The sequence below is a fragment of the Podarcis muralis genome, chromosome 5, assembly GCF_964188315.1.
Source record: "Podarcis muralis chromosome 5, rPodMur119.hap1.1, whole genome shotgun sequence".
NCBI lineage: Eukaryota > Metazoa > Chordata > Lepidosauria > Squamata > Lacertidae > Podarcis > Podarcis muralis.
In genome coordinates, this window is record NC_135659.1 from 27,630,729 (window position 1) to 27,653,513 (window position 22,785).

At 42.4% G+C, this 22,785-nt stretch overlaps 1 protein-coding gene across 7 annotated transcripts in view; it reads left to right on the forward strand.

Moving 5' to 3' along the window:
• Window positions 1-4,918, forward strand: part of PTBP2 (polypyrimidine tract binding protein 2) — a 53,547-nt gene extending 48,629 nt beyond the window's left edge. For 4 of the 7 annotated variants that reach the window (XM_028732751.2, XM_077928463.1, XM_028732747.2 and 1 more), the window contains 5 exons: window positions 1,379-1,412; window positions 1,826-1,918; window positions 2,743-2,959; window positions 3,057-3,134; window positions 3,257-4,918. In XM_028732751.2, the coding sequence (XP_028588584.1) occupies window positions 1,379-1,412; window positions 1,826-1,918; window positions 2,743-2,959; window positions 3,057-3,134; window positions 3,257-3,389 (555 nt within the window). In that variant the 3' untranslated portion in view covers window positions 3,390-4,918. Of the gene's footprint in view, window positions 1-1,378; window positions 1,413-1,825; window positions 1,919-2,742; window positions 2,960-3,056; window positions 3,135-3,256 lie in introns of those variants that run through there. The other 3 variants (XM_028732748.2, XM_028732750.2, XR_003707148.2) reach the window with 2 other exon arrangements.
• Window positions 4,919-22,785: the final 17,867 nt, after the last annotated feature.

The following is a 22,785-nucleotide window of genomic DNA, read 5'->3' on the forward strand; positions in this document are numbered from 1 at the left end:
TTTTTTTTATTTATTAAGATCAGTGGCTCCCCCCCCCCCAATGCTACCCAAGGTTGTTTTACAACTAGATTCCAATAAATTGTTTCTGTTATAGTTAAATACTTCTGTTTTCCTAGGTAGCCAGCACCTTTTAAAATACCCTTTGCTATTCGGCTACCTATTTTTCCTAAGAAAAATATGGTAAATATTGCATGTTCTGGATGCCTTTTAGTTTATTTTTCCAAGTACCTATGTGCTCCATTTTGTAAATTGGTTCTTAAGAAAACTGCTGTTCTGTTTTGCCTGAGCTAATTATTTGCTTGTTCATTTCATGCTTACATGTCATTGCATTTTTGTAGTATTAATTTGTGAACAGCTCTAACACATTTTTCTTTGAAGGTTCTCCCAAAGATCTTGCTGCAGCACTCTTCAATCTCTCTTAGTAATTTTATCTTTCCTTCACAGTTTTTATTCATCTTTTCTCCTAAAAACAACAACAACACTTTACTTCAATACTTCTTTAACTCTGAAATCGAAGAGGTTTTCTTTAGTTTTGCATTTTATCATCTTGTACCTTTACTTTGACTTGCTGTGAAAGCTGGTATGAAATGTGGGATAGTTTGTATCCATTTGTCTCCTTTGAATATGTGTTTCATTTTTTTATTGGCCTCTTTTTAAATATGAGCCATTATGCTTTTCTCATTTTTGTCATTTACACTCTTACACATTAAAATGCTTGGATCAGAGTGCCATTTTGAAAAACTCCTGCCTGCATTTCATAACCAGCCATGCTTATGCAGTTAAAGTTTAGAGTTGGGCTTGTTTTTGTTTTTGTTTTAAGTTTCTATTGCATGGATTTTTCTTTTCTTTTCACATTCAGATGAGACGTAATTTACTGTTTGATATGGATGTACTTTACCCATATTTTGTCTTGGGTGACTACATTTTACTCAGTTTTCTTGTACAATACATAAACCAACCATTTTCTGACCAAATTCCTGCATTTCCTATGTACTGACCTATATTTTATTTTTTTTTGTTCCCCACTTCCTTATTTTTCTTCTGCATTGCTGTTTCCCTTCCCCATTTCATCCTTCTCCCTTTGTTCTCACCTACCCCTTCCCTGTCTCTTCCCAAATTCCCACACCCTTCCCTGTCTTCTCCTCTGCCTACCTTGTCTACACCCCCTGTCTCCATTCCCCTATGTTCATGCTTCTGTGCTTGAACAAAATGTTCCTCGGACCAACTTGCCCCAATTAACCGCCTTGAACCATGATCCATGACCACCTCACCATTCTGCGGGAACCACCCTTCGTTATGGATGATCTGTTCATCTCCGCTCTTCCTCGACTCTTCTCTCTTCTTGTCTTATGCTGCTTGCTCTTCTCTCCTTCTAAAGATGGTTACGCCCCAAAGTCTGTTTACCCTCTTCGGTATGTTATCGTTAGCACTATACTTTTATTATTGATTTAATTATTTGTTTCACCTTAATTCTTATTTGTAGCTAGCACTTTGGCTTTAAAGTTGAATAGTAAATCTTTTGCTATTTTTCTTTTGCTGTTTTTTAAAGCTCTCCATAGATGCAAATTTTTCTTTTAATGCATGCTTTTTTATTTTGCATGATCTTTAATTTAATATCATTCACATAGCTTTGAGGGTTTATCAAAAAATGTCTTCTTTTTCAAAATTCACCTATTCAAAATCTTGTTCTTCTTTATTCATTTGCGTGAATGTTGGGAGAAGTGAGAGACATGTTCTGAATGTTTCATTGATATGTCAAAATGTGCTATTCAGCTATCCTTAAAAACGTTGTTTCTTTTGGATTTACTTCTCTGATTCTAAAAAGGTGTTTATGGGGATGTGCAGCGTGTGAAGATTTTATACAATAAGAAAGACAGTGCTCTTATACAGATGGCTGATGGAAACCAATCACAGCTCGGTGAGATTAGTGGGTTTTTCCTCTCTCTTATTTGCCACTTAAACGTTAGTTTTCGGTGTCCTTCAAGTCATGTTTAAATTTCAGCGTTTGCTTCTAATCTTTCTAAAATCTGAGATTGTGTAGGAAGAATGTTTTTTCCCTCAGATCACAACTTCTTACACTGCTTTGGAAATCTGATCCTGAAGTTCCCCTTGCTTTTCAGTGACTTGCTAGGCCAGAGAGTTCCTTGTTATTAACACGAGCTCCTTTTGTGAATACCATGGTTGGGATCCAAAGAGCCCTGTGTACACATAAAATGCTTCCTTGCTTGCACAGGTGGAAAGTTGAGGCTTTCTCCCTTCCTTATATATCTCCCTAGTCACATCAAATATAACTGCATCTTAAGGCATAGCTTTTGGGAAGGGGGGTGGGTGGGTGTGAGGGTCTTGAAAAACCTGGTGCATGTGGAGCTCAATGTGTATGGCCTTTTGGATCCTTGCCCATAAACTTAACATACGTCTGAAGAAAATAAAGCCCTATTGAAATCATAATTTGTATTAATTCGGTGACCATAATAATAACTAACTAGAGTCTGGCAACGTATGAAAAAGTAATTTGTTTATTGCTTTGCTGGGCACATTTGCAATATGAGCACAGCTTTTAGATTAGCTGTCAGTAAAATTTAGACTGAAAGATTTCCAGATAGCAATAATAGCTAAATTTGTCAATTTATCGAAAGAAAATTGCCATCAAATGCTACACCCCAAACACTGAACAGATTAGAAATTACACTACTGAATTCAATAGAAGAAATGCTGAAATGAGTAATTGGTTTTGTTTTCCAGCCATGAGCCATCTGAACGGACAGAAAATGTATGGAAAGATTATTCGCGTGACTCTTTCCAAACACCAGACAGTTCAGCTACCTCGAGAAGGGCTTGATGACCAAGGACTGACTAAAGACTTTGGCAATTCACCTCTTCATCGCTTCAAGAAGCCTGGGTCAAAAAACTTTCAGAATATTTTCCCTCCATCTGCAACTCTTCATTTATCCAATATCCCGTAAGTGTGCGGAACACGACTGAAAGATTCATACAAGATCCAGACCTTAGCTTCTAATCGTCTCTCTCTTCTCCCCTTTGTCCCCCTTTTTGTTTAGACCATCAGTATCCGAAGATGACCTACGCATGCTGTTTGCTAATACTGGGGGAACTGTGAAAGCATTTAAATTTTTTCAGTAAGCATGTTTTCTTTGAAACTTCATTTAAAACGAGAGAACAGCTGCCTTTGGTAAGAACAAGGTTTATGTTACAATTTTCTAGTGCTGCTTTGGTATCTAATTTTATTGCTTTGTTCCAGAAGAGATCACAAGATGGCTCTTCTTCAGATGTCAACAGTAGAAGAAGCTATCCAGGCTTTGATTGATCTGCATAATTACAATCTTGGAGAAAATCATCATCTGAGAGTTTCTTTTTCCAAATCAACCATTTGAAGTGCGAGATCAAAATAATAAGGTTGTATCACGTTGTTTAGTGTTGTCATCTATGACTGTTCGGGAAAGCGGGGACCAGAGATGGACATCTGTTTTTCATGCTGTTACCATTCCTTGATTGTTTATGTATAAATGAAAACAAAAAAGGATTTACAAGGAAGAAGCAGTGGTATTATCTGCTGGTTTTGCATATGTTTATGAAAGGATTTTGTTTAAAAAGGGATTCTGAGGAAATCCCATAGTTTTTCAACTTAGTTAACATACGTGCCTTAAAAAAGGAAAACCTAGAGTTGCTAGAATTGCATTTACTAGTTTAAAAAATTGGTTGTCTGGGGCACATTGTTACATGGGAATTAATGGGTGCAATCCAGTAAACATTAGGTTTGCCTACATCCCATTGAAATCTATTGATTTGTAAAGCATTGATTTCAGAGGGACATCGCTGCACCTAACTTTTGCAGGATTATGCCAAATGTGTATTAGGCAGGAGTGTGTAAAAAGGGTTAAGCATTGTTTCTCCTGCTTGGAATTTATTGGCTTTCATGAATCTTTTTTTTTAATGAAATATGTTGCGTTACTTTAAGAGAGATGCAGCACATTTGACTTGTGCTTCTCTCTTGTCTGTTTCTTTTTTAATTAAGTAAAATGGCCTTGTGTATTCCAGATTTAGTTTGTTCAAGGATATAGGCATAAGTCAAAGTTAACAAGATGCAGAGAAATAATTTCTTTTAAAGACAGGATGATTATTTTGTTTGGGGTTTGTTAGTTAGTTTGTTTTACCCCTCGGGCTTTGAGCCTCTGTGGGGAAAGCATTGTTAAGTCTTAACCTTTTTTGTACACACACTCTGGGGGCGTATCATATAAATGTTGGCACTAAGTAATGTCTTGTTTGTGGCTGAATATTTTTTGTAGATGTTTTTTGAAGTTGACATGACTTATGTGCATTTAAATATATATTGCCATTTTTAGTTAGTAATTACAATTTGAAATATGGTTGTGGATTTCTGAGCATGTGCAGACCGGTCTAGCTAGTTCAGGAGTTGGTGCATGTATTTCAAGGATGAAGAAAGTGTATTGCAAACTTTTGCAGGAAGATTAATAATTTTTGTGGCAGTTTTCTTTATAAAACAAAAACAAAAACAAAACTGACAACCAGGTGGGACCAAAGTTTATGTGCCTTTAGTCTTAATTTACCTTGCATTGTAATATTCAGTTTTAATAAATCTCTTCAAAATATTTTGTATCTAGAAATGGATCTGACTTTACTATAAACATGACTCAGAATCTACAGGAAAAATTAATTAATTTGAAAGCAGTTCCTCTGTCAGTCCGAACTGTTGTCTTGATTCTGTTCAAATGACCAATACTTTTTGCAATTGATGTACTTAGTTCCAAGAGTCATAGATTCTGTTATCTATGTAGAAAAAGGTCATGTATATTTTCTATTAGTTGAGTTTTTACATCTTTAGAAATGTAATATTTCAGTATAGTTTGAAAGCGGCACAATTAAAAATTAATTTTCTAACAAAGTTGGGAGGTTTGATGGTTGTTTAATTTCTTCTTATGTGTACGCTGCTTGCCTCTGTAGCATGCTCAATAAACACTTCTGTAGCTCTGTATTCACCTCTTCTGTCTTTCTCTGCTGCCTTTTCTCTCTTTTCTTCTTTGTTTTCCACTTCCACTGTGCTTCTGAATTCATGTTTATTCTCTGCCAGGGTGGGAAAAGCATAATAATCTGATTTTTATAATTGTCTGGATTTATACAATATGAAAATCAAATGCTACGGAAAATGTAGCATCTCTTAAAGTGTATATATTTCACCAATTTAAGATTGTAAATGCTTTGTTGAAGCACATATGAAAATCGATATTAAACATTTCCCACCCTGTTATATAACCTACAGCTTTAAAGACATAACTTTTATTGTAGCTTGTAAGTTCTATCTTTTCTGTTTTTTAAATAGATTTATGCACTAATTGACCTTTCAGGTTTGCCATGCTTTTGCTGCAGTTTCATCTTCCATTTTCTGTGTCTGCTAAACAAATTTCCACTAATCATAAGATAACCTTCATGGGCTCAAAGCAAAATAGCCAACGTGCTCATACAGAAATTTAGCAATGGCTGTGTTCAAGATACAAAGAAGGCGTGGGAGGGGGATGGAAGGAAATGGTTGCGGGGACACGTCATCAACACCATGCTTTAAACAGTGCTGAAAAGATTAGTCCGACTTTTTCAGAAAAAAACTGGCATCAGATACACACTTAACTTCCTATATGTTCAAACTATAAATGCCACTACACATTTCTTCCATTTAACTTCAGCTGAACAGTTCAGTATTCCAGATTACTTTGAACTTCATGTTCTTTAGGATAACATCACCCGTGTTTAAAACACACGTATCAATGATAGTTGCTTATTGATTTCAGTAGGGTCTACCTTGGACTGGTCTGCTGATTTTCAGCCATCATCTGTATATTGGTCACAATATGTTGATAATTTGGACCTTGATATCTTAATTCCATGTACTTTGTTAATAGGCCATGTTTCATTACAGTGAAAACAACACAGCACAGACTCATTACATTTAATTGCTGCTTACTTGCGTGACAACATTAACACGTTGTAGGTTCTGGTCCTGCTTGATCTCAGAGTACACAGATTAGGAGACAGATAGGCCAAGTATTCTACCAATAGTGAAGAGAACCCTCCCTTGCAGTAACAAAAAGTGTGTGTGTAACCTCAATCCTCACATCTAAATACATGTGTGTTAAGTTGTGTGCTTGTGTTGTTTTAGACATTTTATTCCTCCTGATCTTTGGAAAATCTCTAGGCAGCTTACAATACAAAAACGGACATTATAGTGCAAGAAGCAGAGTACAAAAGATGTTCACTACCATGCAATGCAGCTTCCACACACTTTTATGCCAGAGATGAGTATAGCTGCTTTAGGAAAAAAGCTAAAAGTCGCACTAGACAGGAATGAATCTTTGCACCCACATAAAGGGCATCTTAACTTTACAGCATCTGATTTGCTGGTGAACCCATTATATTTACTCTGCAATATTTTTGTCATACAAGTCACTCTCAGAAGTGTGAAACTTGAAACATACCTTGCCAGATCTGGAGAGATGGACTTGAGGATTGAAAAGAAGAGGATTTTGGCTTCCTTCAACATGTCTTTTTTATTCCTGATGCTTCAGGAACAAAATGTCTTACGTTAGAATTTTTTCCATTAAGTTCAACATTAAGCTTTCTTGGTATTTAAGAACAAGGTTGGCTAGAACAGTACATTTTTCGTTTTCCAGGAAAGCTGGGATTTTGAGAATTTTTGCAAACCCAAACTGGCTTGTAGAAAAATATCTCAGTGGCTACAATTTACTAATCCTTGCTTTAAAGCAGGAGTTATAAGATGACAGTGTTTTTTTAAAGTTTTTAGTTGTTGACATTGAGTGACTCATCTCTTCATTTTGTTCATTATGGGTCTGTTAAAAGTTCACAAAATTAATAAGCATTGGTACGATGCCTTTGTCAGGTGACATGCAAATGATGTGAATGTCATTTGCAAAGCCAGGTGAGCTTTTTAAAAATGTAAATAACTTCAGATACCATGGGTTTAGTTGATGAAGAGCAAATGTACCGTTGAATGATTTATTAGAATCATTTTTCCTGATTAGTAATTGCATCAAATTTTTCATTTTGGAGTTGCACATTATTCGGAGGGTGTTTTTCTGTGCAACAGCAACATATTTCTGAACATCTATCAAATTTCTAATAAGCACTTGAACATTATTAGTCATATATCTGGCATTTACTAGAATTCGTTATTGGATCTCTTTTTGTATAGAATTGGAAGCCTCGATTCAGGTTCATGCATACAAATCCATACAATGAGTTCTTACACATTGAATTAAGCATTGGGCAGTGTTTAGAGTTTGGATCATTCACTTGACATTGATGTCAGGGAGAAACTCCATCTCTGCTAACATTGGGTTCCATATATGTCAATCTGTCTTTGGATCCCTACCAAAGTCTCTGTGCCAAAACAGACATTACAGAGAACATTTATCCTTGCTGAGTCACCTCTGCCTACAAGATCTAGATTAACTTTTCCTTTATCCTGATGTCATTATGATGTGTATGTCTCTGACATCATATATATGACACCTTCCTCCAAAACTCCTAAAGACAACCACCAACAGCTTCATATATATGTTAAATGGCATTGCTGGAAGAATAGTTGCCTGTGGAACCTGTTGGAAGAAATCCCAGGCAGCAGATGAGCCCTCACCCATTTCTCCTTTCTGAACATGGGCCTGAAGATAAGAATGGAGCCATTATAATACGGTGCCTTTGATACCAATCCAACTGAGCTAGTGCAGGAAGATACTATGGTCAATGGTATCAAAAACTGCTGAGAGATTGAACAGAAGTAGCAGGGTTGCCCTACTTTTGTCTCACATGATAACGGTCATCCATCAGGGCAACCATCAGATTGTAATTACCAGCCTCATCCAGGAATATCTTCAGTTGCTCCACAACCACCTTCTCCACCACCTTTGCCAAGAAAGGGGCATTCATGACTGGGTCCAGTTATTACAGCAAATTACACTCCGCTGGGTCAAGTGTGGGATTTTTAAGGGTGGACTAATTCCTGTCTTAGAGACGCAGGTGGCGCTGTGGGTTAAACCACTGAGCCTAGGGCTTGCCGATCAGAAGGTCAGCGGTTCGAATCCCTGTGACGGGGTGAGCTCCCGTTGCTCGGTCCCTGCTCCTGCCAACCTAGCAGTTCGAAAGCACATCAAAGTGCAAGTAGATAAATAGGTACTGCTCCGGCGGGAAGGTAAACAGTGTTTTTGTGTGCTGCTCTGGTTCGCCAGAAGTGGCTCAGTTATGCTGGCCACATGACCCAGAAGCTGTACACCAGCTCCCTTGGCCAATAAAGCGAGATGAGCGCCGCAACCCCAGAGTCGCCCGCGCCTGGACCCAATGGTCAGGGAGTCCCTTTACCTTTACCTAGTTCCTCTTTAAGGGCAGCATGCAACCCTATGTCACACAAAGATAGGTTTACCGCACCTGTGGACCCATTTTGTCACCCCGCTCTTGGCTAGCTTTAAAAAGGCAGGATGGACAAGGCTCTGATAGGCAGGTGGTCGTTTCTGCATCATGATTGGTGTAGAAATAGATATTGTCAAGATAGCAGATTGCAGAGGAGCTTAAAGTAGATGCAAGGGGAAGCTCAGTTCTGCCCTCTGGTACACTTTTGAAATATAAGGTTTAGGGCAGGGATAGGGTACCCCAGGTTCAGTAGCAAAACGTAGTCCTCCAGGCCCCTCTGTCCGACTCTCAGGACTTTGCCCAGCTGCATTATATCCTTGAGTTCTGATAATGCTTCTTGCATGCCTGGGTGAAAGATAGGGTTGGAGGCAAGCAGGAAGAAAGCCTACTGCACAAAGGTCACTTTACCTCTCTGCCAACACACCAACAGCATGTAGTCCTTGGAAGGTTGCCTCAAAGGCCTGAAGAAGATTCCCCATCTCTAGTTTAAGGCGAAAGATTGAGGGACTCATTGTTCATAACTTACCCAACCAAAATCCTAAACTTGATGTACATCCCAGTAAAAAGCTCATTGAAGAATCTCCCTCTGGCAGGGGAACTGTTAAAGGTAAGCAACTGTTTACTTGCTGTATATAGCTTTTTCAGTGAAATGTCAGATCATCTTCTAGATCCTCCCAAAATTTTACAGTCAATTGGAAGTTTTTCAATTATTAGAAGCAATAGGCAAAAGGAATAAGCACCCAGAATGAAGAAATATTTTAGTACGTGGCCTAGATCTGGTTCATCTCTTGCGCCTTGGGTAAAACACTCGGGTGTCACCTTACTGCTTTAATGAAATCTTGCAGCTCTCATATAGTGAGAAAATAATAAGGTAAGCAACTTTATTCCACTCACTGGAAATTAGATATTTCAGGCATGAGACTTAGTAGTAGATATTCAGCCTCAGGGAAATGTCTGGTATAAAAGTATAGATTTTTAACATTAATTGGGGAACAAGGAATAGATACCCAAGATACTTTTATAGTAAGCAAACAAGACTAAACAGCTGTCTGCTTTTAATCTGGATGTCTTGGATCCATTTGTGCTGTATTATGCAGCCAACTATTGTCTGTACAATTGTGCTAAGTTGTACCATGCACGTTGTGTGTGTGTTTGCACACTGGTGTTTCTTGTTTTTAAGAGCGAAAACAGTGTCAAGAATGGACTGTCCTCTTTGGGGAGTTAAAACGTTGCACTTGGATCTGAAGACAACTGCAGAAAGATTCCTTCTATTTTCCAATTTTCTGGTTTGAGTTCCACCGCTTGTGTAGTCAAAATGGCACCACAAATGCACAAGACGGATGTATTAGCAGGGGTGGGGGAGCCCCAAGCTTTGTAATAACAACAACAACAACTTTTCTGGGGGGAACCCTAAAAGAGTTGATCTCCTGAGCTATGTCCTTTTTCACAAGCACGTGTTCTATATCCATAACGCTTAATAGGTAAAGGTAAAGGGACCCCTGACCATTAGGTCCAGTCGTGGCCGACTCTGGGGTTATGGCGCTCATCTCACTTTATTGGCTGAGGGAGCCGGCGTACAGCTTCCGGGTCATGTGGCCAACATGACTAAGCCGCTTCTGGTGAACCAGAGCAGCGCATGGAAACACCGTATACCTTCCCACCGGAGTGGTACCTATTTATCTACTTGTACCTTGATGTGCTTTCAAACTGCTAGGTTGGCAGGAGCAGGGACCGAGCAACGGGAGCTCACCCCGTCGCGGGGATTCAAACCGCCGACCTTATGATCGGCAAGCCCTAGGCTCTGGTTTAACCCACAGCGCCACCCATGTCCCTTTATAACGCTTAATAGGCAATAATAATTTCATTATAAGGTTTGATCAGAGTTTCAGATTGTGCGGCAATGAATTCAATTCTGTGCATTCATATCTACTCGAAAGTAAGTTTTTTTCAGTGGTGCATCCTAATAGCACCTTAGTGGAGGTGGGGAGACTGCTAAATGTTTCACCTGCTAAAATATAAAATACAGATTTCTTCTTTTTACTTAGAAAAATGTGTTAACTATATCTAGTAAACCTATTATGAACTTGGATCTTAGTGTCATGTTATTTACAGGGTATTTCTTGATGGTACCAAATCCTGAGTCATGAGCAGATTGTGTTGTCACCTCAATTCACATTGTGAGTATCTCTGTGTATGTGTGCATACTGTAAGCTGTTTTGCAATACTGTGAATCATGCATTTCTTGACTCTGGAGAATTGGCTCATATATTTTATCCTGACAAGAGAATAGTCTCTTCCAGCTACCTAGGGCTCCATATGCTTACCAGGAAGTACGTTCCACTGAACTTAGTAGGACTTCGTTCATTCTTCTGCCCTTTCCACTTTCCACAGAGTCATAGAATTGGAAGGGACTACAAGGATCACCTAGTCCAACCTCCTGCAATGCAGGAATCTTTTGTCCAATGTGGGGCTCAAACCCATGACCCTGAGATTAAGAGCCACACGCCCTATTGACTGAGCTACTCAGGCTGTGCTATCCAAGCACATAGAATAATAGAATTGTAGAGTTGGAAGGGATCCCAAGGCTCATGTAGTCCAACCCTCTGCAGAACCGGAATCATCTTCAAGCTTCTTTTTTATATTTTAAAAAAACACCACCAGAAACAAAAAACATGCTTTTTGCCCCAGGGTAGCATAGCAAAACAGTACAAGTTATTCTTTCTTTGGGTACAAAATTCCTATTAGAGCGACAAATGTGAATATCCTGAAAGCATCAGTGTTGTTTTTTGTAGTTAATAAAAGGTAAAGGTACCCCTGCCCATACGGGCCAGTCTTGCCAGACTCTAGGGTTGTGCGCCCATCTCACTCAAGAGGCCGGGGGCCAGCGCTGTCCGGAGACACTTCCGGGTCATGTGGCCAGCATGACTAAGCTGCTTCTGGCGAGCCAGAGCCGCACACGGAAACACCGTTTACCTTCCCGCTGGTAAGCGGTCCCTATTTATCTACTTGCACCCGGGGGTGCTTTCGAACTGCTAGGTTGGCAGGCGCTGGGACCAAACGACGGGAGCTCACCCCGCCGCGGGGATTCGAACCGCCGACCATGCGATCGGCAAGTCCTAGGCACTGAGGTTTTACCCACAGCGCCACCCGCGTCCCTAGATTTGTAGTTAATAGATCTCCAATAAAATTTGCTGGGATTGCCAGGGGCCGTTTGGAGGGACTAATAATCTCAAGATGCACTGTGACTACCAAATTGCAGCCCAAAGAGAAGTTGTGGTCTTTTAGCAGCACTGGAAGTAAATACAGCCACTTCCACTAGGTCTATTCACTCAAGCTGCCTGCTTTCCTTCCTTCCTTCCTTCCTTCCTTCCTTCCTTCCTTCCTTCCTTCCTCCCTCCCTCCCTCCCTCCCTCCCTCCCTCCCTTCCTTCCTTTCTCTATTCGGGACAAGGAGGAAATCAGACAGGGGACGAGCCAAATCATGGCCCCCCACATTTTTCTGTGGAAGGTGATAGGTGCTCTGCAGGTTGCTATGGCCTGGCAAACCCTAGCTTCATTCCAGTACTTCTTTTGCATACGCCTCATAAACTGCAGCACCTAAAAGCAACTATGTAAGCCTGGAGAGGAGGGAAATAATGCACCTTCAAAGGCAGCTAATTAACACTCCTGGAGGAAAACACACTTATCACAGCGTTCAAAAGCAGCGAGCACGTATGAATGGTGAACTTATTAACCTGTGGAGAGGGCACAGTGGCCAGAACAGAATACAATTAGTGTCCCTGTAGCTATAAACACGATTCAACCAGCATGACTAGAAAACACCAGGGCGATTGCATTAATGCAGAAGGGGAAGCAATCTGAAGGGAGGCAGCTATAATCCAGGAATATCTTAAAAAGAGAAATATGCTTGGAAGTCAGTAACGGGCACACCTACCTGTTTTAGCAATGTCTGGGGCGGGTGACTCTCATTTTGCAAATTTTATTTGTTAGTTGCCTGACACAGGGCAGTCTTTAGGTGACATGCAAATGAGGTTTAAAACTTCACATTTCATCAAATGCCTGGGTGAAAAGTCTTGACTGGAGGCCAAAAAGATGTCAGTATTGGCACCAGACAGACCTCACATTCCACAGACAAGGGGAGACCACAACAAAACTGACCCTCTCCCTTGTTGTCATTCTCCCAGACTCCCTTGGAGGGGGCATGGGGTTTCAGATGGTGCTCATAAGGCCTGGATATGTTCTTGTTGGGAGAGATGGTCAGTCAGGTAGTCTGGATCCTGAGCCATTTAAAGCTTTAGAAATCTCTCTATCTTGAATTGGGTCCAGAAATGTATAGGCAGCCACTGCAGTTGTGCTAATACTGGTCAGGCTACTTAGAATCATAAAATTGTAGAGTTGGAAGGGACCACAAGAATCATCTTTTGCCCAACGAGAGGCTTGAACCCCCAACTCTGAGATTAAGAGCCTCATGCTAACTAATGCCTATCAGCAGTCTGGCTACTGGCAGAGGAAAGCCCAGATGAACCCTCAAGCTCCAAGTCTGGTCCTTCAGAGAGAGTCTGACCCTGTCTGGAACAGCCAACTCTACTCATACGAACATGGAAGATAGGGCTAAATCTTGCCTAGAAATCACCCCCTGTCTCAAGGTCAGATTATCTGTTTTAAAGAAAAGGCATGAGATCCAGGACTTTCTAGACCAAGGATGAACCTGTGGCTCTCCAGATGTTGGACTTCAACTACCTTCCCTCCAGCTAGTATGCAGTGGCCAAGGATTTGGGGAGTCCAGCAACACCTGAAAGAGCCGCAGATTCCCCATCCCTGTTGTAGACAGTACCATGTGTCCCCAGATGTTGTTAGGCTACAACTCCATCATATGACCACTGGTCCTGCTGACTAGGAATGATGGCAGTTGTACTCTTAACCATAGGCTTCCTCAAAGTCAGCCTTCCAGATGTTTTTGGCCTACAACTCCCATGATCCCTAGCTAGCAGGACCAGTGGTCAGGGATGATGGGAATTGTAGTCTCAAAACATCTGGAGGGCCAAGTTTGAGGAAGCCTGCTTAACAACATATGGGGGGCTCAAGGTTGTGAAACACTGCTCTAGAACGTTGGGCTGTGTGAATAAAGAGAGGCCCTAGCCCAGATTTCTCTTCCAAGTGCTGGCTTTTTTCTAGGCAAGAAAAGAACATTCAAAAGAGATTTACCCACCATTTGTGTTCTGCAGCATCAGAAGTCCCAAAGAAAGGCAGGCCATGTTTGGGGTTTTTTCCTGATTAGTCGTCTACGATGACTCCTACTGAATCCAACCAATGGTCTGTCTGATCTAATGTGGTTGGTGCTGACTAGTTTTGGCTTTTCATGTCTTACGGTTTCCCAACTCTGTTCTATTTTATCCTTTAGCTGGAGAAGCTGAGATTTTGATTAGGAGGCCTTCTACGAAAAGCATGTGGGTTAGCACTGAGCTGTGCACTCCTGTTTTCTTGAATGTTTGCATGTTTCAAGTCTGAGCGCTGGCATGAACAGCTGACTATGGTGCTAAGCTGCTCTAAATCCCGATCTTGACAGCTGGTTCCAGTGTTAAAACTCAGAAAGCTCTGAACCGGACACATCTATCACTTTTTTTTTTTAAAGCAACTTGTTCCATTTGCAGTATCATCACATGTGAAGCCACTCCAAAAAAACCCAAGAAAACTATAAACAAGGACATGTAGGCTTGTGCTTCCTGTTCCTCTATATATTCTATTTCATGAAAAATAGAACATTTGCAGCACCCTTTGGACAAATTACCCCAACAGTGTTTGCTTGCCAAAAAGGAGAGCCGTGAAAATTCAAATTTGGGTGTAATAAAGATGGGCAGGAGACTGGATGTACAGTCGTACCTCCGTTATGTAACCCTCTGGTTATGCAAACTTCGGGATGTGCGTGTGGCAAACCCAGAAGAATTTTACCGGGTTTCATCCCATGTGCATGCGCAGAAGCGGTCTGCGTATGCGCAGAAGCAGTCCTCAGGTTGTAGAAACGTCGGGATCCGACCGGACCTCCAGAACGGATCCTGTCCGCAACCGGAGGTACCCCTGTATTTGCACAAAACGTTGCATCTTCTGCCTTGGTTCTCAGTTAAAGAGTTAAAACTGTATTTGGGCAATACATATTCAGGTTGCAGGCAAAGGACTCATGTGATCAAAGGATTCTTCACAAAACACAATCCAGAAAACTAGATGTTCTAGTATAGCTTTCTTCCTGTTTTTGGTAGGCTTCAATCTTATGAGTCCCTTTCCATCCTTCTGAAATGATGCTGCCACAGAATAGTTACCTCAAGTTCAACCAATTTGTCCCTGGCTATTTGGAGGAGCACAATATGAGTAGATTCCCCACTCCCCACCCCCGTTTTAGCAAGCAGATTTACACAGTCAGAAGCAACACTTAAGATGCAGTAGGTACTTGCCGCTGACATCAGAAAATGTCAAGTTCATCAGGCATGTTAAAGAGAAGAAAGACTATTTTAAGCCTTAAAAAATTAAATCAGATCCTACTTATTTCATAGCAGCAGTACACAGATTTGATTTTTGCTGTTGATTTGCAAAGAACAAGCAAGTAGCGTTTTCACCAAGCAGGCAAAATGTAGGGTCTATTCCATAGCTGGAGGAGAAAGAGGAGGGAGAGGATCCTAGTGAGGGGTGTAGCCAGGACTGGGGCACACTGGGGCAAGCTGGGGATCGGGAAGGAGAGGTTAGATGGGGGTCAGGAACCAGAGCAGCAGGACCCATCACGAGAACCAGAGGGCCCCCTGTTTCCATGAACATGGTGGCCTCTGAGGCATAAGGAGCAGCAGGAGGGACGCTCTAGGAATCAGAGGCAGGCAAGGGCCCACAGCCCAGCTCTCTAGCTGGTCAGGTGGGACTCACTAGCTCTGGAAGGAGGGAAGTAGGTTTGGAACAGGTGAGCTTCACATGCCTCATCAAGCCCAGATGCTGCAATCAGCATGGGAATTCCAAAAGGAAGCAGAGCTGAGGTGCTGTGTCTTCTCAGCTGCCCATACTTATGGGCCTTGGCTTAGATGCTCCATGATTTCTGTGGGACTGTGCTTTGGTTTGGACACTAGACACATGGATTGACCCTCGACTGGGGTCTCAACATACTGATTTGCTGTCAGGTAGGCCAAGGGTTCAGGAGAACTTGCTTGTTTCCTTCACTATGTTGCCGCCCAGTAAGCATTTGAATGGAACCAGTTCGCAATATGCCAGTTAAGTGTACTGAGCATTAGAAATTGCTTATTTTGTTTTTAAAGCAGCTAATGGAATTCTAATGGGAGTGATGAAACTTGAAAGGAATAATGAGCAAGGGTTTGAATAAACATGCGGTGGATGGTGTTAATTGTCATAACATTGGTCATCTCTGATTCACCAGGCAAATACAAAAGGTATTTTTAATAATGTGGTTGTAGTGGAACGTTCTGAATAGGAATAGCTCTGTTCCACACTGGTTGAAGATAACTTCGGCTTGGAATGTGGAGAAGAAGAATTAGATCTAGGTCAGGAGTCAGCAAACTTTTTCAGCAGGGGGCCGGTCCACTGTCCCTCAGACCTTGTGGGGAGGATGGACTATATTTTTTTTGGGGGGGGGGGGTTGAACAAATTTCTATACTCCACAAATAACCCAGAGATGCGTTTTAAATAAAAGCACACATTCTATTCATGTAGAAACACCAGGCAGACCCCACAAATAACCCGGAGACACATTTTAAATATAAGCACACATTCTACTCATGTAGAAATACGCTGATTCTCGGACCGTCCATGAGCCGGATTTAGAAGGTGATTGGGCCAGATCCGGCCCCAGGGCCTTAGTATGCCTACCCATGATCTAGGTCAAAGAGCTAGTTCCTACCCACCCAAATACTGCATAGATCCAAAGGTGAGAGAGCCTCAGGCTCAGAGACCAAATGCAACCCTCCAGGAATCTCTGCCTGACCCTTAAGACTTTCTCCAGGCCACAACCCTTCACTGCCCCCGCTTTATGCCCTCCTTGGATGTTTCTGCCTGACTGGAATATGTCCTTAAACTGATCGTGCTTTTTGCTTGCCTGGATGAAAGATAGGGAGGGGTGTGTGACTGTGTGTAGAAACCAGCCTACAGTATACAGTCGTACCTCAGCTCCCGAACACCTAGGGAGTCAAACGTTCTGGCTACCGAACGATCGGAAACCAGAACTGAGTGTTCCGGTTTTCAAACATTCTTTTGGAAGTCGAATGTCCGGCGGGCCTTCCATGGCTTCCAATTGGCTGCACTTTGACGTTGAATGGACTACCCGAACGGATTCTGTTCGACTTCAGAAGTACGACTGTAAAGGTAAATTATACTTTGGTTGCTCCACTCAGTGTAGCTGAAGGCTACCCCAATTGTTCAGCCCAGACACTAAGGTCCAGCTCTAAGGGCCTTCTGGCAGTTCCCTCACTGCGAGAAGTGAGGTTACAGGGAACCAGGCAGAGGGCCTTCTTGGTAGTGGCGCCCGCTTTGTGGAACCCCCTCCCATCAGATGTCAAGGAAATAAACAACTATCTGACTTTTAGAAGACATCTGAATGCAGCCCTGTTTAGGAAAGTTTTTATTTTTTGATATTTTATCGTGTTCTTAATATTCTGGTGGGAGCCGCCCAGAATGACTGGGGAAACACAGCCAGATGGGCGTGGTATAAATAAATTATTATAATTAGTAGTAGTAGTATTTCTCAGGCTCTGCCCGCCACTGCCACGTGGCCCCTGGGAGGTTTCTCCGAAAGCAATGTGGCCCTTGGGATGAGAAGGGTTCCCTCACCCTGCACTAGACGTTCAGCAAGAGTGCAGCACTAAGAGCCAGGCCAAACCCACAGCAAAGTTAGCAACTGAGTTTTCTCCCTACAGATAGTTTGTTTTCCCACTAGGTTGGAGCAGGAAGTATCTCTGTGCATTAGGAAGAGAGCGACGCTCCCTACCTCCCAGCTCTGTCCTCATGTTTTGTCATATCCTTATTTCTGCCTTTGGTGCTCATGCACTCTTCATTCCCACTTCTGTTTGTTCCCACCGCTGCTGTCATCCTGCGCTGTTTCAGCCGTACACTATTCCAGGCTTTTTAATCTATCTTCTGTAGTTCATTTTCCTTTCATTAATAAAACAATGACCTCTGCAAATAAAAATCAAATCAGTGTGAAAGTCTCATTTGATCAGGGTTACTGTTAATGGTTACTTAGAAAATGAGTTCTTATTTCAAGTGCCTGATTAATGGATCTAAGAATTAATCAATTACAGATTCCTGATTACTTTTGCCAGAGAGTTAATAGGCCATTGATTACCTTGGGTTGGGTGTCTGAGTGCACACGGATCAGAACAGTACGTGGACTCCTTGCTTCCCATGTCCCCCCCCCCCCCAACCACCACAATAATAATAGTAGTGTCTCTCAGCTTATGGAATCTTCCAGTGTGCTCTAAAGTCTTTGATGCCTTGCCATCTCAATCAACCAATAATAATGACAACAACAACAATAATTTTATTATTTGTACCCCGCCCATCTGACTGGGTTCCCCCAGCCACTCTGGGTATCTTCCAGCATATATAAAGACATAATAAAACATTAAACATTGAAAAATTCCTTATACAGGGCTGCCTTCAGAGGTCTTCTAAAGGTTGTGTAGTTACTTGGCATTGATGGGAAGGGCATTCCACAGACTGGGCGCCACTACCGAGAAGGCCCTCTGCCTGATTCCCTGTAACCTCACTTCTTGCAGTGAGGGAACCACCAGAAAGGCCCTCAGAGCTAGAGCTCAGTGTCTAGGCTGAACAATGGGGATGGAGACAGGGCTGAGGCTGTTTAGGGTTGATTGACCAAGTCCTGTTCCATTCTTTGCAGAAATGACCCAAGCCATTTTGCCGCCTGAGGCAAAGGATAAGATCTTGTATTTCCCGCTCTGTGCACAAAATTTGACTAGACCCCAGGTTGACTATTCCTTCAGCACAAAGTCTTCCACTGCGCCCCAGGGCAGCAAGCTAGCTTAGGGGCTGCAGGGCAAAGGGCACACATTTCTAGCCACTTCCCACCCCTCAGAATTTGCCACCTGATACAGCTGCTTCACATTGCCTCATGCAAGCGCTGGCCCTGGTTCTTTGACTCGTTTTTAGCATTTATGTGAAATACCTAAGGATGCAGCCATTAAACCATCAAAGCATTTGCCTATTTAATTGGAGGGAAAGTCCATGAATTAGGTGCTCAATTGCTTACTTTGGAGGCTATTTTGGGTGTGTGAGAAATGTATGTTTCAACTCTTGGCCGCCCTTCATCTGAGAAGACGGTATATGACTATATTAAAAAATCTTGCAAAAAATTAAAAAATCACAATATTTAAACTTCATAAAACATACATTATGTGGCAATCCTCTCTGGAACTCTCAAGTGTTATGTGCAATATTCACCTAATGCAGTCCATTCGTGCAAAGATTTTTGCTTGCACAATGGAACTATCCCCCTCATCTCCACACACACTGAGGCTAACCAGCGACCTGGGATTATGGGAGTTGTAGTTCAGCAGTGTCTGGAGAGAACCACAGGTTAGCTACCTCTGAAACGTATATGCCTAATTATCTCTCCAAGAAGAGAAAACCAGCCTGTTTAATGTCCTTGGCGCATGTGGCTGTACTACTCTATTTCCTTCAGCGACAGAGTACTTTTCTAGAGCTGAGAAAACTGCAAGATTGAGAAATACGCACTTTGTTTGGTGCCAGCAACCTCATAATCATTTAATATGGTTGCCAGCCACAGTATTTACACACTGCAGCTGTTTGGAACGATTGAGCTAATCAAGGAGCATTAAAATGTGGTTGGTTTCTCCCCTCTCCCCTCTCCCCCCTCCCACCATCCTCTTCAGCCTACCAGCTTGTATATGATGACAACAAAATAGTTGTAGCATCCCTTTGAAGCTGACATTTCAGCTATGCAGTCATTTCCATGTAGGAAACTGCCCATATCCTATATGCATGCCATCACATCTGATCAACATACAAGTATATTGTTCATTGGTTGTACAAGTGACGGGGAAGTCTTGGTTTAGATTTTGGATGTGTTTCTTTTAAAACTTGTTTTTAACTTTGACTTTGATGGGACAATTTCAATGTATAGTTTGTAGTCTTCGTAAAGACACCTAGAGGTTTTATCTACAACTGAGCGGTATATGAATTCTGTTAAATAAGTCCTGATTGGCAGTGATGAAGTAGACTTTGGCTACGAAATGTATGCGCTGTATATTCATCACATGACAATGTGTACATTAGGTGCATTTCCTGTGTGGAAATATTATCCATACAGAAATTTCATCCCTGATCAAAGTCGCTGCAAAAACGTATTTTCCATTTGCAATGTATGTCCTTTGTGAAAGTGAATGTGGTATATAGATGCTTGAAGGGAGATTTTGAAGTTACTCTATTCCACATGCTGTTTGGGGAAAGGAAAAACTAGAGCACAGAGGGAGGAGATTCTGTGTCGCCAAGAAAATGACTAGAGCTACAAGCCTAACACCAGTTTGGGGTAAGTCCCATTGAATACAATAGGGACTTCTCAGCAGACAAGGTGAGGATTGTGCTGTTATTTATCAGTTAAGTGAGGTCAGCCATTAGGCTGTTGGAATGTCAGCAGATGCACACCCTCTGCAGATGAAATTTCAACAGGGGCGGAGGAAGGGGTGTGTGGTGGGGGCAGGCCACCCTGAGTGCCACCACTGAGGGGGGGGGTGACAAAATGCCGGGCGGCACTCACTGCGGGGCTTGGGCGCCCACAGGCTCCGCACTGCCCCAAATGGTCTGTCCTCAGCCTCCCCCTCAGCTGTATGGCGGAGGAATGGGAGGAGGCAGGCATACTCCTTAGAGGCCCCGTGGAGTGCCCTGCCTCGGCTCGCCCCACCTCCACAGGCGGGTGGCCCCACCCCTGGGTGCAGAACACGTGCGCCACCCCAGGCACCAAATCGGCTTCCTCCGCTGCTGAATTTCAAGAATGAAGCCTAACAACGATTGCTTGATGTGTTTCTTTCTACATGGTTTTTTCCATCTCTCTGTCCTTCCCTCTCCCCCCCCCCCAAATAATTGTTCCCTTGAAATGTTTACCCAGTGCCATTGCCACAAATCTGCTTGAGTACACACCAGTCCTGGTTCCTATCCCTTTCTCAAGCCCCCTGATCTGTGGTAAATGTCTGAGAAGCTCCAGAAGGAAGATGCACTTCTGTCTCAGGTGCATTGGGCCACTCGATGAACTCTGTACGTTCTCAGAGTCTTCAAACAGCAATGTAATCGGCAAAATCACAGAGAGTAGCTCTTCACCGACTGCATGTTGGGAATGGATTAAGTGTTTCAGCACACTTATTATATACCTCAATGTACAAAAGTAAATTCTCAAGAAAAGGGGTTCTAGTTTGTTTGCTGGCTTTTAAATTATATATACGCATCTAGGTCCATTTCAGCATTTGACACCTTCACCTGTAATTTGGCTCCACCGGCAGAGGCTGAAGATAAAACCTCTTATGAGAAGCTACCATATATAGCAACTGTCTAAACCAGGGATGGGTGCCCTATGGCTTGCCAACTCCAACTCCCATCAGCCCCAGCCAAGAGGGACAGTGGTCAGGGGATGATGGGAGTTGTAGTTCAACACCTGGAGGACCACAGTTTCTCCATCCCTGGCTAAACCTTTTGCACTTGCCATCGCACACACATTGCAGCCTTGGGTTCATTTGCATCTGAGTGCTAATATTTTCATGTAGCAAGATGTGCTTCCACTTAACTTACTCTTGAAGATTTTAGATGGCTTCTTGTCCTCTCCTGGTTGTTTTATCAGGGAGTTGATAATTGAAACTCGCGGAGAAGAAGAGAGCAATTTCTGCTCAAGGCAAGCAATTGGAGGGAGCGGGGCGAAGCCTATAGTTATTTGGTTACCATTTTAAACAAGTGCTTCATATAATATCTGAGGTATACTTCTGTTCAGGTCCAGCAGGCTTCACTAAATCAACTTCCCGCTCCGTAATGTTTCCCTCCACCCCCTGTGTCTGAGGAGACTACAAGGCGGGAGGTTTGGAGAATAAAAACACAGAAGGTAAGATTAAAGAACCTGTCGAAAATTACCAGAGCCTATTTTAATAACCCGCTCTGATTGCTGTGCACAAGAAGTTGGGAGGCAGGAGGTTTAATCTCAATGCAGGTGCCTTTGCAATTATAATCGGAATTGAGCAGAAATACTGGTCAATACAGCCTGCACTCCTCAGGGTAGGGAGAGGACAGTAAGTGGAATTAAGTCTTGGGACTTTAGGGAAGGAAACATAAAAAACAAACCTAAGTGGTTATGGAGTTCTCCCTGATTCAGAGATGATAATTACAAAGAATATGTGAGGTTTTGGCTGTGTATGCACACACGTACACATAGGCACACACATGCATAGTCGGCAATAAATTAATAAAGACTAGATTATCCAGGGCAGCTGCAGAGCAGAAATGTTGGTTTCTCATTAATGTTTAGTGAGTTTTGATTGAAGAGAAAAGAAAAGCTTCCCGCTTTACCTTTAGGAACGATGCGTGTTCTCCTTTTCCTCCAATTTAGGGTTAAATTGGTGTGGTGTATAAGGCGGGGGGGGGGGGAGGAAGTTCCATTAATTTTAGGCAGGCTAAGGGTTGTGGAAACATATAGGGTGTTAATTGAAAATACCAGCCTCCAGGCTGCCTTCTCCTTAATCTCTCAGGCTAAAACCTTGCTCTGTTTTCTACTCTCACTCCCTTTCCTTCGGCCATTTTGTCACATAATGCTCGTCGAGCGCGTGTGTTGTTGCTGTTTTTAATTAAGTGTGGGCTGGAGAATGGCTGAGGCAGTGCTGTATAGAAGCTAGCTTGAGGAAGCTTTGGAAGGCCTCCCTGCATCCACCTATGCCTTTTCTGCACCTTTGTCAGGATAAAATGCGGATAGCTCTGGTTCAGCAGTGCGAGCCTATGAAAAACCTTCAGCTCCATAAGCAAGATTTCAAGGGGTCCCCAAAGACATATAAATAAACCTCAGATAACATGTAAATTTTCTGGGGGAGGGGGAATGCCACATAGCTCCCCGTTTTTACAAATTCCACCAACTTCAGACTTGCCACCCCCTTCCCACCTGCCCATTGTGATTTACTGTTTCTTAAGTCACAGGAGAGAAATGAGAGATTCCGTAGCTGAAGACAAGCTTTTAAAGCATTGTGCCTTGAGCCGACAGTATGTTGACATTAATAAAATACTTATGTATCTAAGGAGAGTGCCTAGGTTTGAATATTCCTTCTCTGAGCTCTTGCAGTGGAACAATTTGGTT